Source organism: Carassius carassius, chromosome 25, assembly GCF_963082965.1.
Source record: "Carassius carassius chromosome 25, fCarCar2.1, whole genome shotgun sequence".
Lineage (NCBI taxonomy): Eukaryota > Metazoa > Chordata > Actinopteri > Cypriniformes > Cyprinidae > Carassius > Carassius carassius.
Genome location: NC_081779.1, coordinates 22945490 through 22964408, shown reverse-complemented (window position 1 = coordinate 22964408; position 18919 = coordinate 22945490). Strand labels below are relative to the sequence as shown.

At 39.1% G+C, this 18919-nt stretch overlaps 2 protein-coding genes across 2 annotated transcripts in view; both read left to right on the top strand.

The window, feature by feature from the left end:
* LOC132104440 (atrial natriuretic peptide receptor 1-like) overlaps positions 1–3109 on the top strand; it is a 113352-nt gene extending 110243 nt beyond the window's left edge. Inside the window, exons 18-21 of the mRNA XM_059509917.1 lie at positions 16–84; positions 703–877; positions 1032–1130; positions 2222–3109. Coding sequence (XP_059365900.1) covers positions 16–84; positions 703–877; positions 1032–1130; positions 2222–2373 — 495 coding nt within the window. The 3' untranslated portion in view covers positions 2374–3109. The remainder of the gene's footprint in view (positions 1–15; positions 85–702; positions 878–1031; positions 1131–2221) is intronic.
* A 3345-nt stretch (positions 3110–6454) lies between these two features.
* LOC132104439 (integrator complex subunit 3) lies at positions 6455–18805 on the top strand. Its single transcript, XM_059509916.1, has 29 exons — positions 6455–6600; positions 7109–7192; positions 8422–8505; positions 8618–8731; positions 8950–9034; positions 9119–9185; positions 9311–9452; positions 10677–10806; positions 10904–11001; positions 11095–11286; positions 11370–11457; positions 11636–11715; positions 11998–12089; positions 12228–12334; positions 12978–13097; positions 13329–13458; positions 13549–13603; positions 13693–13796; positions 14006–14170; positions 15043–15196; positions 15285–15353; positions 15779–15854; positions 16294–16407; positions 16489–16537; positions 16631–16798; positions 17239–17339; positions 17466–17538; positions 17644–17797; positions 17902–18805. The coding sequence occupies exons 1-29, from the start codon at positions 6517–6519 to the stop codon at positions 17968–17970; spliced, it is 3048 nt and encodes a 1015-aa protein (XP_059365899.1). The 5' UTR covers positions 6455–6516; the 3' UTR covers positions 17971–18805.
* The last annotated feature ends 114 nt before the right edge of the window (positions 18806–18919 follow it).

The window sequence follows — 18919 nt, the reverse complement described above, 5'->3', positions numbered from 1 at the left end:
GTGAACCCGCCACAGGTGGTGACACTGCTGAATGATCTCTACACTTGCTTTGATGCAATCATCGACAACTTTGACGTGTACAAGGTAATCCAGTCATTACATTCACTGCCCGTTCAAAAACACATTAGTTGAAAGGAATAGTTCACCCAAAATGAAAATCTGCCATTATTTACTCACTCTCATGTTGTTCCAAACCTGAACGAGTTTCTTTCTTCTGTTGAACACAAAAGAAGATATTTTGAAGAATGTTGGCAACCAAACATTTTCTGGTAGCCATTGACTTCCATTGTATTTTTTTTTCTGTACTGTGGATGTCAATTGGCTACCATAAACTTTTCAGTTACACACATTCTTCAAAATATTTTATTTTGTGTTCAGCTGAAGCAAGAAACTAAGATCTATCTTTTTAGGAGACTGAGATGTTTCTTACACTCTCAGCCCATCACTGAGACGAATTATGTCAAGTATAGGTCTCTGCAGGAAAGTAATGGGAGTTACCAGATCAGGGTGTTTTTAGACCGCGATTCCTGATTGGATGACATCATAGTAGGTTTAGGGGTGGGGTTAGGTAAGGGGGATCATTTTGATTGCATGATTTAGAAACACCCAGCAGTTTTAAAACTCCCACAAAGTCAAAAACGCCCACTTTTGCTCTGCAGAGACCGAAGTCTCGAATTATGTGTTTTTGTGTGGCGCCCCCAGGTGGAAACCATTGGTGACGCATACATGGTTGTGTCTGGCCTTCCTGTGAGGAACGGGAAACTGCACGCCCGCGAGATCGCCCGCATGTCTCTGGCTCTGCTGGAGGCCGTACACTCTTTCCAAATCCGCCACCGACCCGACCAGCAGCTCCGCCTACGCATCGGCATCCACAGCGGTGAGGATCAGGGGTCATGAAAGTGTTTCATAGAGTACAAGTACAGCACAGAGCAGTCTGGCCTCTCTGAGGACATCTCTGTGTGTTGATGACTGGCTAATGGGGAGCTTTGACTGATGGTTATGTGTGTGGGTGTGTGTTTTCATGTGTCCAGGCCCCGTGTGTGCAGGGGTGGTTGGTTTGAAAATGCCTCGGTATTGTTTGTTTGGTGATACAGTCAATACGGCTTCACGCATGGAATCCAATGGAGAAGGTGAGGCACCTACAGACTCTTGTAAGGGTTGTGTTCCACTCTTCTGTGGCATTTGTTTTTCCCTGAAGTCCATTTTTAATGTATATGTATAATGGCAAGGTGTCTTGCACCACAACAGTTGTAATTTACACTACTGTTGTTGGTAAGATTTTTATTATTATCATTTTTATTATTATTTTAATATGTATGCTCAGCAAGACTGCATTTATTTGAAAAAAAAAGTAAAAACAGTACTATTTAGAAATATTATTACAATTTAAAATAACCTTTTTCTATTTTAATATATTTTAAAATGTAATTAATAATTGTGACACAAAGCTGAATTTTCAGCATCATTACTCCAGTCTTCAGTGTCACATGATCCTTCGGGAATCAGTATAATATGCTATTTGATGCTCAATAAATATGTTTTATTATCTTTATCAATGCTGAGAACAGTTGTGTTGATTATCTTATTATTTTTGAGGAAACCGTGATGTTTATTTTTACAGGATTCTTTTGTAACATTAGAAGTTTATGTACTGTCACTTTTTATCAATTTAATGCAATTTAATGCATCCTTGCTGAGTAAAAGTTTTTTATGTTTTTTTTATTATGTTACAGGTAGTTTTGAACATTAGTGTAGTTATAAACGGTCATGATTATGTAAATGATTATGTGTTATAACTGGCTAATCTCTTTGCATGTGAAAGCTGCATCTTTTCATGATTCATTTGATCTAGTCTGGCGTTTGTAAATCAGTTGAGTGAACTTTGAGTAAAACTCTGCATTCAGGAATAATAATTTCCATATAAACTTCAGTACAATTTTTTGAAAGTATAAAATGCCATACTGGGATTCCTGAAAACCTTTGTGAAAGAGAAGTTAGCTTTACTGTATTGATTTTGCACTTCTAGTGTGCTTCAAATCTTTCAAGTATATATAAAATAACTACATACAGATAATGTAATATTAATGAAATGATAAGATCCTCAAGTGAACTTAAAGAGAGTTCACTTTTATAGCTATATTTGTTCACACACACAGAGAGAGAGAAAATAGTGTGTGTGATTATTTCATAATCTGCTGTGCGCTGATTTCTCCTCCATCAGCCCTGAAGATCCATGTTTCAGAGGCCACATGGGCCATCCTGCAGGAGATCAACTGCTTCCAGCTGGAGCTCAGGGGAGATGTGGAGATGAAGGGAAAGGGCCGGATGAGGACGTACTGGCTGCTAGGAGAGATCAGCTCCAATAATGCCTAAAAACTGACGGACAAGGAGAAAGAGCAATGCACCAGAGAGGAGAGAACAAAACAAACACATCTAAACGAGTACTGGGACAGTGTGGAACAGCGGGACGGAAGACGATTTCTTCAGAAAAAGACCAGACTTAGAAAGTACTGTTTCAAACCTTGGTCTTGTTCATCATTCATCTCCCAAAAGCTCAAGTTATTGCTTCATGGGAATCCAGCTGTGACTTATTTTGCCTAAAAAAACTATACTTGAGTAGAATTGTTTAGACAGCTGGAAGATGACATAAAGGACTGTCAGATCAGTGACCACTGAGCTGAGCGGACCTTCTGCTGGTGTGTTTACGGGTCTCATAGGAGATTTGAATTTTCTTTTGTCGTGATATGCTAGGTATTCGATCAGATTTTTTACAGCAGTCATCAGGAGTCCTCTGGGTCTGTTTGTTGTTGTTCGTGTTATTAGTCATGCAGAGACACAGTGCTGTAGTCACTCTAGTTTTTTAACTGCGAAATGTTTTCCATTCCTCCTCTGGGATGCAGGTCAGTTCAGATCTCTTCTATCTCCCAGATCCGATCCAGTCAGCAGAGGGTTTTGAACCACAGATGAAAGTTACGCACATAACAGAAATAATAATAAATGGCAAGTATGATTAAGAAAGCATAGAAATGTGCAATGATGGATTTTGTTCTTAGATCTCAAGACAGAAAATCCACATGTATTGATGTTGCAATCGTGTTTTGGATGAAACCAGCACAGGGATGTTCTTCTAACAGGATTTACACCAACACTTTTAACTCCCAGAATGTGAGATATTTCCAAATGGAACTTGAGTTTATCCATTGGGTTTTAATTTAAGCATTATTAATGGTTAATATTATTTTGTTCCATTATGAGATTCCACTCTGATCCATTCATGTGTCATGTCAGTAAGATTTTTTTTAAAGAAATTAATATTTCTATTCAGCAAAGATGCATTAAATTGATCAAAAGTGACAAAAGACTGATAATGTTACAAAATATTTATTTCAAATGACAAAAATGTGTCATAGTTTCCATAAAAATATGAACCAAGGAAAAACGGGAGAGGCAAACTCTTTTTAACATTGATAATAATAAATGTTTTTTTGAGTAGTTTCTGAAGGATCATTTGACACTGAAGACTGGAGGAATGATGCTGAAAATACAGCTTTACATCATAGCAATAAATTACACATCAACATATTAAAGTAGAAAACACTTATTTAAAATTGTAAGAATATTTCACAATGTAAGTTTTACTGTATTTTTGATCAAATAAATGCAGCTTTGTTGATAATAAGAGACTTATTTAAATCTTATCGACCGCAAACTTTTGAACAGTAGAGTAGATTATGGCAAAATACTTCTATATCATTACTTCTATATCTTGCAAAATATTGAAGAACAAACAAATGATGTGACACACACCTATAATAAAATAACAGGTAGTGAAGCAAACAGCAACATTTGTAGACATTCAGAAAGCATACTTCCTGTCGAAGCTGCTGACATGTTATTTAATTTTAAGTTTCTAACAATTATCCATTAAAAAAACACGAACATAAGCTGGAACTTTACAACTGTAGTAAGTCAGCTATGTTTTGTTGCATTTTTATGAAGGATTATAAAACAAACTTTTGTTTCTTCAGAATGTGGATAAGAGCAAGAACAGATATTTAGTAAATAGGGTCAATTTTGACTTAAGTTTTCAATTAGCGTAATGCCTTTGTTAGGTTTGGATGTTGGAAAGTTGAACCAACGTCAACATTTCTACATGTACACATCACACACTGTTTAATATGAATCAGCTCACAGTGTTTTGAAGATCATGTCAGATTTGTCAGATCTTCGTCTATATTAATGTGCACTCAGTTCTGATAACATGAAACCTTCTAACCAACAGCTTTCTGCTGCACATGACAAAATCTCAGCTATGCCCAATTCCATCCAGCAGGAAGCAAATGTAAATCAAGTTTAAGATCAAGTTAAATCTCATATTCCTTCCCCATTCTGAAAACTTTCCCGGATTCGGGTGTTTTGTAAGGTGTCATTTCTGCAGCGCTGCTCGCCTCCCTGTGTCTAAGCTGAGATAATGAAGATGTGGACAGAAACTGTCCCTGATGATACCTGCTGAGGCATCGAATCTCACGGGGTCAGTGTCTTCTGGGATGGTTGTTGCATTTGAGTACAATCTGAAATCTCTGATCCACTTCTTGCGCTGATGACTGCATACAGTACATCCTGAGAGGAAACAGTCCAGTGATTATCTGATGGCATTAAAAGCTTCGTTAATCACGCTGCTCTATATTTGAAATAAACATGAATGTCTGGCTCAGATGTAAATAAATGCAGTGTTTTTCCACATGACTTCTCAGTCAGTCAAACTGTAGCAGTGCAGTACATGGGCGTCGTGTGTCTTTAAGAAGCAGCTCTTCTTGCTTTCCTGTTGGGAGGGCATGAATAATGACTATTGTTTTATCTGTCCTATATGTGTGGTTTGAATAGCTGGGTCTGTGGGGATATTTGGATACATTACTACAAAGACTTTAAGTGAAGTTTAAATTGATTATTTTGTTTTTTTTATGTTTGAGGGGAAGGGGATTATGTAAAATAAACATATTACAAACACTGAGACCTGTTCACTAAATATTTTATTTCTAATGGTGTACAGTAATCTATTTGTCTCACAAAATTATCCTTTGAAAGAATAATGCAGGTAAGTACTGCTATATTAGCACTGTTCAGTTATATTTTGGCAGAAATTGCCACTTGTAATTTCTCTTTGCCAAAACAACCTTTACGTTTTCCATTTTTGCAGTTTCATAAATGTATCTTAAATGTTGTGTAAATATTACTGAAAAGCCATCCCTTACACAATGAAAATATATTTACTTTAATATTAACGATCAACAAATTTATTTACTGTATATTGAAAATATACATATATATTGTGCTAATATTAAATACTAGGAATTGCTGCTTTTCATATATTGAGAAATGTGTGACAAAATATTTTTATTGTATATTGTAATGTGATTTTGTGAAAATAGTGATGTATGTGTTTGTGTGTGTGTTGTGTATGTATATATATATATATATATATATATATATATATATATATATATATGAACAAATTGAAAGACCAAATGCTTTGAACATGCTATTATATATATATATATATATTTCACAACATTCCTGTTTTTCCTGTATTTCTGATCAAATAAATGCAGCTTTGATGAGCAAAAGAGACTTCTTTATAAAACATTAACACTAATACTAATAAAGTAATCTTCCACAGCATATATGTATTTAGAATGTATTATATGCTAAACTTTAAAGCTTATATGGCTTTCAGCCATATTTAATTACAGAAATAACAGCATACGTGTGTGTGTGTGTGTGTGTGTGTGTGTGTGTGTGTGTGTGTGTGTGTGTGTGTGTGTCTATACAACTCGGTTATAATGTATTATTAAAATTATTATTAATTATATTAAAGTAATAATTATACAATTATTGTTGTTTTTGTTATTATTACATGAATTATAATAGTTTAAATAGTTTTTATAATCTTCAAATAATACTGATTTTTTTTCCTGTTAGACCCTACACGACTAGATGTCTGCTGTTAACACGTTTAAAAGTCAGTACGCATTTGTCCAGGGTTTTTCGCTGCATGCCAACCTTAACGTACTGTCTGTCTGAGTTTGTGCCCACATATTTACACCGAAGCAGCGTTCAAGTCCATCTGCACGTCACGGGCTTCTTTTTGTCTGACGGGACTCGCTCACAGTTTCCTCGCCGCGATTGGCCAACTGTCACGTCAATCAAAACACCCAGCACGCGATTGGTACAAATAAGTCGTTCCGCTCCGCCTTCACTCCGCGTTCGTAACACTTCCGCTGAGCCCTGCGGAAGTTGAATTGTTAAAGTCGGACACTGTGGAAACACTGGTGCGGTCGCGCGAAGGTGGCGAATTAAGAGTCGTAAACACACTGTAGGCGCCTAGGACTGGGCGGAGAGAGGGTTAACTAGTTCATAAGCCCCTCAGACCCAAGTAAACATTGAGAGAAGGGTTTCAAACAGCGCCCTAAACCCCCGTCCGGTCCCGTGTGTGTGGGCGCAGCGAGGCGGGAGGAGATGGAGCCCTCGCCGGCTAAGAGTAAAGCGCAGGGTCGCCTTCTGGTGTCCACCAGCCTGGACGCCAAAGATGAGCTGGAGGAGGTAGGGATCGACTCATTCCCCAGTCAGTGCGAAGAAAAACATGGAGAAAACTAAGTACAATAACAAAAGGACAAGCAGAATGGAGAAGTTGCAGGGATGGTTTTTGTAGTCTTTTGTGATCTTATGTGTTATATTTTGTGATATATGTGATTCAGATATAAATTATGGAGTTGTGGCAACGGTGTAAACATGATGTTTGCTGAACACACAATGATGTTATCATGTACTGAATGACAGCTGATGGTGTCAATAGTGACTCGTTCTGCTGGGGAAGGTTTTAAAAATTGATGCAGTCATGCCTTAAATTGAGATTAGACTATTTATGCATGCATGAACTAATAGTGGAATCTGCAGTGTTTAAGATTTTTTGTTTCTTTTTTTTTTGCCATGGCATTCATGCATGCAACTATAATGCTCTGTAATGTACTCATCAGTTTGTGTGTGTGTGTGTGTGTGTGTGTGTGTGTGTGTGTGTGTGTGTGTGTGTGTGTGTTTGTGTGTGTTTCAGCGCTTGGAGAGGTGTATGAGCATCACTACATCCATAACCAATGGACTGTCAGAGCGGGAAGCCAATGATGCTCTCACTGCTCATGTGAGTGTTTATCAGTTACACCCACTTATGATAACACATCAGGATTCACAGCATAAAAAACCTGGACGTAGAATGGAATTTTAAAGTTGTGATTTTCAGGCCTGGAAAAAATTTACTATTTTCTAGTTTTGCTCTGCTCAGATTTGTTTCGCCACCTGTATGTTGTTCTTTTTGAGTGTTTGTGTAAACAACTCCATGTCCATGACTTTAAGATATCTGTTGACCATGACTGGTGACATTAGTATAGTAAATATGGTCATTTAAATATATCACTTGACATTTGAAATTTTTAATTCATTTTAAAGTCCTTTTTTTTTTGCCCCACCAGTTATCAATCAGCTGTAATTGAAGATAATTTCACTGTTCAAAAAGTGTGGGACCCCTGTTGTTCTACACATGCAATTCATATTAATCAGAAAATGTTATTCATTGTGGAGTTCCAGCGAATGCCTCTTATACTTTAAGAAATGCAAATTTAAGCAGTAATCTACTTTGCTTTATTGAGAATATAGTTGTGTCAGAAGGGTTTTGTTTTGAGACATACTGTAAATTCTCTGCTATTACTTCAGCGGTGTCTATCTAAACTATTTTATAAAACAGTTACTACATAATATGAAGTATGGCAATTTTCATTAAAAGTTATTACAGCAAATGGATTTAGATTTATACTTCTGCTAGAAGATCTGTTGCTGAAATACTGTTTATAAGTTTGGAGTCGGTATGCTCACCAAAGACTGCTTTTACTCGATCAATAATACAGTAAAACGGTAATGTTATGATATGTTATTACCATTTAAAATAACTGTTTTCTATTTGAATATATTTTAAATGTAATTTATTCCTATGATCAAAGCTGAATTGTCAGCATCATTCCTCCAGTCTTCAGTGTCACATGGTCCTTCAGAAATCAGTATAATGTGCTGATTTGTTGCTCAAGAAATATTTTTTTATCAGAAAGAAGAACAGAATGAAATGACGTTCAATCAAGGTCTGCTGGTTAATGTGTATTGAGTTGTGTTGCTCACGTGAGATACATGGGATCAAATCTGGCCTCTGCAACTTGTAATATCCTGATCCGATTTTCCATTTTTCATTCATGACTGACTTAAAATTTGAAGTCATTAAAAGTGGCTAAAAGGATGAAAATAAAGTTTAATTAAACACTTTACAGAAACATGCTTTATTTAGAATGATGCTGTGTGTGTGTGTGTGTGTGTGTGTGTGTGTAGGTTTGTAAGGGTCCACAGCAGCATGAGGAGGTGTGTCTGGGTCTCTTCACACTTCTGCTCACTGAGCCCCCACAAGCACAGAGGGTACGTTGATGCTTCATACACGAGATCTGATTCGCATGCATGCCACAGAAAGCTCTTCTGCTCTCACTGTTCTCCCAGAATCCCACCACTAACACGGTGTTGTGTCCTGCAGTGCTACAGAGACCTGACGTTGCTGAATCGGGACGGCATGAACGTGGTGCTCATGAAAATCAACCAGATCCTCATGGAGAAGTTTCTCAAGCTGCAGGATGTGTGCCGTACACAGGTGGGCTGATGTCATTTCCACTTATTATTATATATAATTTAGCTTCAAAAACAACATTTCTAATTTTGATGGAAGTTTTCTGCATTTATGTTTCTCATCTCATATATATATATATGTTTTTTTTTTGTTTTATATTTTTCTTTCAGTTGACTGACAATTTTTAATAGTTTTAGTTAAGAGTAAAAGCACTGATGCGGTCTCATCTTCTGTGTGGGCAGCTGGTGTGGTTGGTCAAAGAGCTGGTGAAGAGCGGAGTCATTGGAGCAGATGGGGTTCTCATGACGCTCATGAAACAGATCGCTGGTGTGTGCACACACAGATGCAAATCATGCTATGTTATTTAAAGCATATCCCTACATCCTGTGTCTATCTTGCGTCAATCTGCAGGGGGAGACATATCCATCAAAAACCTGTGGTTGGCAGAGAGCGTGTTGGAGATCTTAGTGGAACAGAGGTGAGAAGTTATGAGTCAGACAGCATGCAGCGTGATCATTGCACTGTGGGCGGTAACTATGTCCATGCTAATAGACCAGCGTGATTTTATTGTCAGTTTCTTGAATATATTTGTGTGATGAACAGGGAGTGGGTGCTGAAAAGTGGGATGTTAGTGGCCATGTCTGTGTACACCTACCTGAGGCTCATAGTGGACCATGGGACGCCAAACCTGCTGCCCCTCAGACAGAGAGAGGTGGACCTCTGCATCGGTCTGCTCAGAGAGAGGGTGAGTACTGGAAAGACTTCAGATCTTTAAGAGGTAAAAATGGCCCCTTTCAGGTCGTGCTTCACATGTCTTTTTTGCTATGAAATCTTTACTAGTTTTTGTGAAGCAAATGTAAGAATAACATTTATTTTGTTAGAGGAACACAAATTGCATGTATTGCGTATTTCAACACGTTTTGCATTGCATTTTATGTTTTGACCACCACAATAGAAGCTACACAGCTTTGATCACAAAATTAAGCATTAAAAAATCATCCTACTAAGATGTATTATTGGGAGATTATAGGTAGAGTGATAACTTGTATGAGGTGTTTTTTTTCCTCCTTCTTATGTATGAGCTCCCTATTTTCCCTTTATCATACATTATGTATATAAACGCCTGACAAACTTGCATGCAATACTTTTTGTAGATAGTATGTGGTTATCCCACATTACACATTGAGTCATGATGAGAAACTTTGAATCTATATCACAGCATATCTTAATTCCCTTATCTGAACAATAAGCAAAAAAAGCCAGAAATGAAAACAAAGATAAATACTTTTTATTCAGAGTGACTCTTCATAGACTAATTTCAATGGCAGAGGTGAAGTGTCTCGCTGAAGGACACTAAAGCTGTCTGTATCAGAGTCGGCAGTTCCCAAGAGAGCACAACTTCTGACTTGAGCCAGCTGTGTTTCAATTAAACTGCCATCAATTATTCGACAGATTTATAGACACCATGAAATTTGAAATGGACTGTACATACCTTATGTATGGAAATGTTCCTGGTCTTTAAGTGCACTGGGGCTTCAACTAACAGTGATTTTGATAATCAAATAGTGATTACATGATATGCGGGTAAACATATAAAATATTTATATCTATAATATACCCTGCTGTTCAAAAGTTTAGGGTCAGTAAGATATTTTTTTTTAAATGCCCAATGCGGCTGTATTTATTTTTTCCCAAAATACAGCAAAAACAGCAATTTCGTGAAATGTTACAGTGTAAAATAAAAACTTTTCTAAAAAAATTCTAAAATGCAATTTATTCCTGTGATGCAAAGCTGAATGTTCTACATCAAAACATGATACATTTTTACTAGGTTCTTTGATGAATAGAAAGTTCAAAAGAGCAGTTTTTATTTGAAATACTCTGAAATACATTATTTTTTTTTTATTTCACGTGCACATTACACATGTTGCTGCTGTTTCGTGTTTTTACATTGTTTGTGTTTTAACAGTTCATGGAGTGTTTTATCATCGGGAGGGATCTGGTCAGACTCTTACAGATTGTGGCTCGTATTCCTGAGATGGAGTTGCTGTGGAGAGACCTGCTGCACAATCCTCAGACCCTTAGCCCACAGTTCACAGGTGTGTGTTGGAGGGAATTTCTACTGTAATGCATCAGTTTTGGACATAAATAGTATGCACAGTAAAATCTATGTGTGTGTTTTTAAATTGTCTGCAGGTATATTGCAGCTCCTCACCGCTAGAACCTCACGTAAGTTTCTGGCCTGCCGACTCACCCCTGACATGGAGACCAAGCTGCTGTTCATGACCTCACGGGTAAATACTCACAAACACTTGACACCTGACACTAAAACCAAGATACGTTTATGACTTGAAACAGTCAAACACTCTTGCTCTTCCTGGCTGCAGGTTCGGTTCGGCCAGCAGAAGCGCTATCAGGACTGGTTTCAGCGGCAGTATCTGTCCACAGCTGAAAGCCAGTCGCTGCGCTGTGACCTCATTCGTTACATATGCGGCGTGGTTCATCCATCCAATGAAGTGCTGAGTTCTGACATTCTCCCACGCTGGGCGATCATCGGATGGCTCCTAACTACCTGCACGGTAAGCAAGTACTAAAAAACATTCAGATTTTTCTGGATTTACGTAGCAGTGCTTAAGGTTTAACTCCATCTCTCTCTCTGCAGTCTAATGTTGCTGCATCTAATGCCAAACTGGCCTTGTTCTACGACTGGCTGCTCTTCAACCCAGAGAAAGACAGCATCATGAACATCGGTAAGAGAGGCAGGAAGCTATTATTAAGTCATTTAGATTTGATTTCATAAACAGACATGTACAAACCACATGCTTTGCCTTTACCCAGTCACTGACGCTCTGTTTTTATTTTCCTTTGATATATGTCTCTCTCTTTCTGCATGCCCCCCCCCCCCTCTCTCTCACTCTTGTTTTTCAGAGCCCGCCATTTTAGTAATGCATCACTCCATGAAGCCACATCCTGCTATAACAGCCACACTACTGGACTTCATGTGTCGGGTGAGAAACTCTTTCTCAGTTCTTATTTGATCTATTATATCATTATTACATCAGTTGTTATTATCTTAATAATATTAACAGATGCAAAAAAACTAATATTTTAATAATGTATAAGTAAATGTTGAAATTCACTAAGTTCACTAAGAAATTGAAGCTTTTTGCTGCTACAGTCAAAACAGTATGTGGGAAATTATAATAGGCCATAATATCACAGGAAGTTCTGTGTGTTGTGAATGTCAGTCTTTTAAATCTTGGGATAACCTGTATTTTATGCCACTTCAGATCATCCCAAACTTCTTCCCTCCTCTTGAGGGGCAAGTGCGGCAGGGTGTGTTCAACTCTCTCAACTTCATCATGGAGAAGAGAGTTCTGGCGTGAGTTTAACACACACTCACTCACACTCATTAACATGTGCTCATAACAGACACTTCATCAAGAAGTCCACCACTGTGTCTGCTGGTTTAGAGATGTTTTCTGTATAATGATCTTGACTATGTCTCTTGTTCTCTCAGTCACCTAGCACCTCTGTTTGACAACCCTAAACTGGACCGTGAGCTGCGCTCTATGCTGAGAGAACGCTTCCCAGAGTTCTGCAATTCCCCCTCGCCGCCCACTGAAGGTCAGAGCTCCACATCACTGATTCAATGCCAGTCATGTCAAAAACAAAGGCTCCAAACCAATTTAGTCCACAAGAAATATCAGACAAAACAGTGGTCCTTTTTTTGAGTACTATTATTTGAAATGCACTACACTTGCATAAATCTTGATAAACCTCTTTTGCTGGGATTTGTGATTCTTTTTGTGGGTGTGGGTGTGGGTGTGGGTGTGTGTGGTTCAGGATAAATGACAATGAATGTGATGCCAAAACATCACGTCACTACACTTTAAAAAAAGAAATTGTTGTTGTCCTTTTATATAATTAAAAAATTAATTGACCATGCATGCATATCCATATACTGCTCGATACCAGAGTTTTTTTTATGTAAGTCTTACTACTCCCCATCTCATCAGTAAAGTAAATATTGAGTAGAAATATGAAGTGTGTGCAGTGGTCCTCAACATTTTTGGCTCTTTGTCAAATTGGTTCTTAAATTCAAATGAAGAAGGAAGCCATTGTAGTTTGTAATAGAAATATATCAACTAATATCCAGCAAGGATTATAACATTACAAACCACAATCTCAAGAACCAGTGGAATTAAATTCTGCTTGAGTTATGGCATTTTTTTAATCTTGAATTTATTTTTTTCTGTGCTTTTTGTAGCAAAAATGGAGGAATCTGTTCCCTTGGAGATGGACAATCATGTGCTTGATAAGGAGGATGGTTGCTATGACAGCACAGATGCTACCTTCAGTGATGATGAGGAAGAATTGAACAACAAAGGCAAGATGCTTGCGGTTATGGCAGACTTTAGCTCAGGCCTTCAGGTCAACCGATTAGAAATAAGAGGCTCTGCTTCCCTGGGCTATTTCAGTTGGGATGTTCTCTGCTTTAGTATTCAATCATGACAGAATCTAGATCAGTGGCTCTGGCTCAGAATGATGCCCATTACCCACTTCTGTATTTTCAGTTCACATCAGTGCTGTCATGATATGATCCCTTGTTTATCCCAAGGTAAAAAACGAGAGTTCAGGTTCCATCAGCTGAAGGAAACCTACATCGACGAGCCTGCTGACATCACACCTTTTGTGGACCAATTGGACGAAGCACTTAAAGAGAGGGTTCTGCAACTGCAGAAAGGAAGGTGAGACACATGATTAATAACTGAATGTATTCCAGTTATAATAAAAACTCAGTTGCATGAGTCTCATTGGTGCGGTTCTTTCTCTCTCAGTGACACAGAAACACATTGTGAGGTCATGCAGGAAATTGTGGATCTTATTTTAGAGGTGAGCCTTGTTCAGGGTGAACATTTCATTCAGAGCTTTAAATACGGCTAATGATACACACTTTTCTTTTTTTTTTTGTCCTATTTCAGGAGGATTTTGACTCTGAGCAGATGTCCACTCTAGCTTCCTGTCTAGCTGAACTGTTTAAGAGTCACTTCAGAGGAGATGTGTTGCCTGAGGAGATCACAGAAGAGTATGTTTCCCTCTCTTTCTCAGCTTCCTGTCGAGTCTGTTTGCACATTATTTGGTGGTTAGCTCTAGATATGTGTCTTGGGTTCCAGCCAGCATTGTGTCCGGATTCCGTTCCCTTCATATTTTTTTGTCACTATTGTTCATTTTTCTTAACGAAGAGGCTAATGAGATGCTGTGTGTGTGTGTGTGTGTGTGTGTGTGTGTGTGCAGGTCACTGGAGGAGTCTGTGTGTAAGCCGGTGTGTCTGATCTTCAGGAACTTGTGTCAGATGCAGGAGGACAACAGCGGCTTCTCTGTCCTGTTGGAAATGCTCGCCGAGCTCTACCAGAAACAGCCGAAAATCGGTTATCATCTGCTCTACTATCTCAAAGCTAGGTAGGGTGAAAAAGTCCAAATAATAACTATAAAGTGGCAAGTGATGAGCAACAAGACATATTGCCAGTCGGTTGGTTTCTGTTCTGTTAAGACCATGACACACCAAGCTGATGGTCTTCCAGTGTCAGGCTGTCTGCCCCTTGGCACTAGACTGACCTTGTCGATGGCCTTTTGGCCAACTGAGCAAGTTGAATTGGCAGCGAAGGCAGTCGTTGAGGAAGATCACTCTGATGGGCTGAAGTGAAGAAAACAAGCAAACGTAGAAGGCTCTTCTCATTGTTTATCAGCAGTCATAGCTATTCTAGTTCCTCCTTTTGAATGACAAATACAGACTGCTGCCACCTGTTGGTATGGAAAGTTAATTGCACTCATAAAGGCCCATACGGAGTAGAGGTTTTCTCAGGTCCTAAAATCTGTACCTGACCCAAATCACTTCTTACCCCGAACTTCCTCCATGAACACGCAGCTTAATGAAGTGAGTGGCTTTTCCTGATGGATCTTGTATCTATAAGATGCATTTCTGTTTGTGAGGTTACAAACGTTTGTTTCTTTTCTACATGCGTTTCTCAAAAATGCACTTAAGCGAACGCTGAAATATGCATCCGAATAGTTTAAAAGAATTCGGATCTTTTTGGAAAAAGCACATTTATTTTAAGTTACCCAAGCTGCTTGGGTCGGACCACAGGTTTTTGGATCCAAGTAGACCTGTGACGACCTCTAATACAGAGCATGTATTTAATTAAATCATGCCCTGTATAATTTGATAATCGCTTTAAGCCATGATGCAAGGCCGTTTTTTCTTTCGATTAAATGTGCAGCCCTACTCTGAACTCTCAGCATTTCATAGTAGACTGTTTTGTGCATCTTTGTAGCAAAGCAGCAGCGGGGAAGATGAGCCTGTACGAGTCCTTTGCTCAGGCCACGGCTCTGGGCGACCTGCACACCTGCTTGATGATGGACATGAAGGCCTGTCAGGAGGATGATGTGAGGCTCCTGTGTTACCTAACCCCCTCCATCTATTCAGAGGTAACACACGTCATGCTCAAACACCATGTGCCTGCAAAAGATGCTTTCCCAGTCGTGCTTGACTTCTTCCTGTGTCTGTGTTGAACAGTTCCCAGACGAGACCCTGCGCAGTGGAGAGCTCCTCAACATGATCGTGGCTGTCATTGATTCAGCGCAGGTTTCAAATATAAACTTTTAAATGGAAACTTCATCTAAAAATGAAAATTCTGTCACTTACTCACCTTTGTGTCATTCCAAACCCATACTACTTTGATTCACCTTTGAAAAATAAATGAAGATATTTTAATGAAACCCGGGATAATTATTTCTCTTTATAGAAAGTCTATTATATAAAAACTTTGATGCGTCAGAAAGTTCATAAAGATGTTCAGATTTCATATATAGCGCAAGTAATATGGTAAACAGCCTTACTTACTTGATGCACGTGAACAAACCTCACTGGTTCTCGCCTGACAAGCAGGTATGGTGTGACAAGTGTGAGTAGATGAAGTAGGCTGAATTTCCCTCAAACGCTGATTAAACTTAAATTATTATTTTTCTTCAAATCTCTTTTAACCTCTTCCTCTTGTTTTCACCTCACAGCTTCAGGAGCTGATGTGTCACGTGATGATGGGTAATCTGGTGATGTTCCGTAAAGACTCCGTACTCAACATCCTCAGTAAGTTTACAGTTTTCATAAAGCTCTGATGGTTCTCTGTCTGACCCCACAAGTCTCCGTTCAAATTGTATAGTTACACCAAACAAACCAAGCACCAAATTTGAAAAATCAATGGAGGCTTGTGGCAAAAATGCCCTCCAAACTTAAGATAAGGGTGCAAAAATGCCCTTGCGTAATTAATTCTCTTACAGGTGTATATGAATAAAAAATGAAGTGCATACGTGGTCTTTGCTCACTTAATGTATATAATTTGTTTCCAGTGTGAATAACCATTTAATATACTACTAAAACAACTAATGTGAGGTCTTGATTTTTTTTAATGCAAAAAACAATGTACTTCAAACAGATTTACCACTAGTGCTTTATCTTTGTGAATGTGCCAGACATTCTTCCATTGCTTGGTGAAGCTCATTTTGTTCTGTGCATCTGTGTGTTTTAGTTCAGTCTCTGGACTGGGAGACGTTTGAGCAGTACAGCACATGGCAGCTCTTCCTGGTGCACAGTATCCCTCTGGAGACCATTATTCCCATTTTACAGCACCTCAAATACAAGGGTGAGTGTCTCTCTCCATAGACACGCTGTCACTCTACACATACTCAGGCCACCCATAATCCTATTCACCCTTTACTCACAGAACACCCTGAAGCTCTGTCCTGCCTGCTTCTGCAGTTACGAAGAGAAAAGTAAGTCTTTTCACTCAGATGGTTATTTATCTTGTCTTTTGTGGGACACAGTCATCTTTTTCTTTTCTTTTTTTTTGCTGTGTTGTGCTGAAGGCCGAGTGAGGAGATGGTGAAGATGGTGCTGAGCCGGCCTTATCACCAAGAGGACCAGTTCACCACCAGCATCCTGCGGCACTGGGCAGCGAAACATGACGACCTGCTGGGAGAACACATCAAAGCCCTGCTTATCAAGAACAACAGCATGCCCCGGAAACGACAGAGGTAATGACATTCAGCCCTCTGACCTGAAAGATGAGTGTTGAAGGCCCTGGGCTCTGGACACAAAAGATGAGATTCAAGCTCAAGTGGATTGAACCCAGGCTCTATAGCCCTGGAGAAACATCAAAAAGTTTAAATATTTATACTTTTTTTTTAACACTGACAGATATGTTTCTTGAGCGGCAAATCAGAATATAAGAATGATTTCTGAAGGATCATGTGACACTGAAGACTGGAGTAATGATGCTGAAAGTTAAACTGAAATCACAGAATTTACATTTTAAAACTGCTATAATATTTCACAAGAATTGTATTATGATCAAATTGCAGCCTTATTGATCATAAGAGACTTCTTTGAAAAACATTACAAAATCTTACCAACCTCAAACTTTGTTGAAATTTTAAAGAGACACACATTTAAGTTGTGTTGTGTTTTTGTGTAGTTTAAGGAGCTCCAGCAGTAAACTGGCTCAGCTGACCCTGGAACAGATGCTGGAACATCTGGACAGTTTGAGACTCAATCTCAGCAACACCAAGAACAACTGTGAGTTCAACATCAAGCTCTTACAGTCCTTGAAACACCACTCAACTCTCAGCAGCCTGATTGTCTTTTTCACTGCTCATATTGATTTAAACAATCCCTTCTGAATTGTTCCTGTTGGTGTATCAGTCTTTTCCCAGACGCCAATATTACAGGCCCTACAGCATGTTCAGGCCAGCTGCGATGAGGCCCACAAAATGAGGTTTGCTGGATAAAGCACAAATACTATTATTTTATTTGATCCGTTTATCTTCCTTTTATTCTATTTTCAAGTTCTTATTTGACTTACTGTCATTTCTTCTGCCAGATTCAGCGATCTTTTCTCATTAGCTGAGGACTATGAGGATTCCACCAAACAACACAAACCTCGACGCAAAGCCCCAGCGTCTTCTCCACGATCCCGCAAGGGTGCTGCTCCTCAAACCTGCAATGAAGAGGAGAGCGCGTCCAGCAGCGCTTCGGTAAATCCACACTCACCACATGACATCGTCACGAAAGCCTTCAGGCCAGCAGCCTTATTATCATCATGTCGTGTTTAAAATGCCTTTTGTTGACGCTTCTCCAGGAAGAAGAGGATTCCAAACCCAAAGCTTCCAAGAGAAAACGGAGAGGAGTAGGATCTGACAGCGACTGAGAGGACAAACACTCGTCTCAAAGCCAACCACGCCCCCTCTGCGACTGACTTCACTGGAGACTTCCTGCCAATCATCTGCTCCAGTCACTCAGGGGCAGCCTGTCCAAACACACTCCTCCTGACGGGGCATTACTCTTTCTCTGGACTCAAATGCAGCTGAGCCTGGGAGACAAGCCTCTACAATCTCTAACCACTGGACTCCTCGGCTTCTTCAAGCTGAAGAGTTTGGTTAAGTGTGAGGATGGGCGCAGTGGGGGGCGGCTAAACCTGGAAAACCTACATCCAGACTGGCATAGACTGACAGACATAAACAAGACAGACTGCCTAAAAGGAGAGGCTTACTTAATGTTCCCAAATGGCCCACCATTAAATATTCATGGTAATGTACTTCAAAGAGTGATTACCGCTAACGGTAGTCAACCCAGACTGTCACATGAAGTACAGGGATCTTAAACCGATTGAAGATTTTACTGCGTTTGGAGGTTCGTTTTGGAATAGTGCAAAGCTGATAGGGCTCTTCAGGTTCAAGCCTTTTAACTTTTCATGCTGAACAGAACTTTCCCCCGTGCCCATCATAAATAAAGATTGACGCTCACTGTCCTGTTCGGACGCCGTGGCTCTTCAGAGTGGAGCCGAGACTTTACAGAGGGTCTGACAGTTTTAATTTCATGTCTGAAGTGAAAGCATGACCTACAAGCGAAGGACTCGACTTGATGGACTTTTTAAGGAATTCTTTCTACTGACTTATTTTCATAAAAACAGATTGCAACTGTTAAAGGACTATGATATTAATAAAAACGGGTGGGAAAAGTTTGGTTTTCTTGCCAGAATGTCATGTTTGAAGTCTTACATTCTTGTTGGGATGAAAATCAATCGTATTAGCTGTACTCAAACATTTCTTTAGTTAGCTTACTGAATGTAAACTTCTCTTAGCGTGACGTTTTTCTCA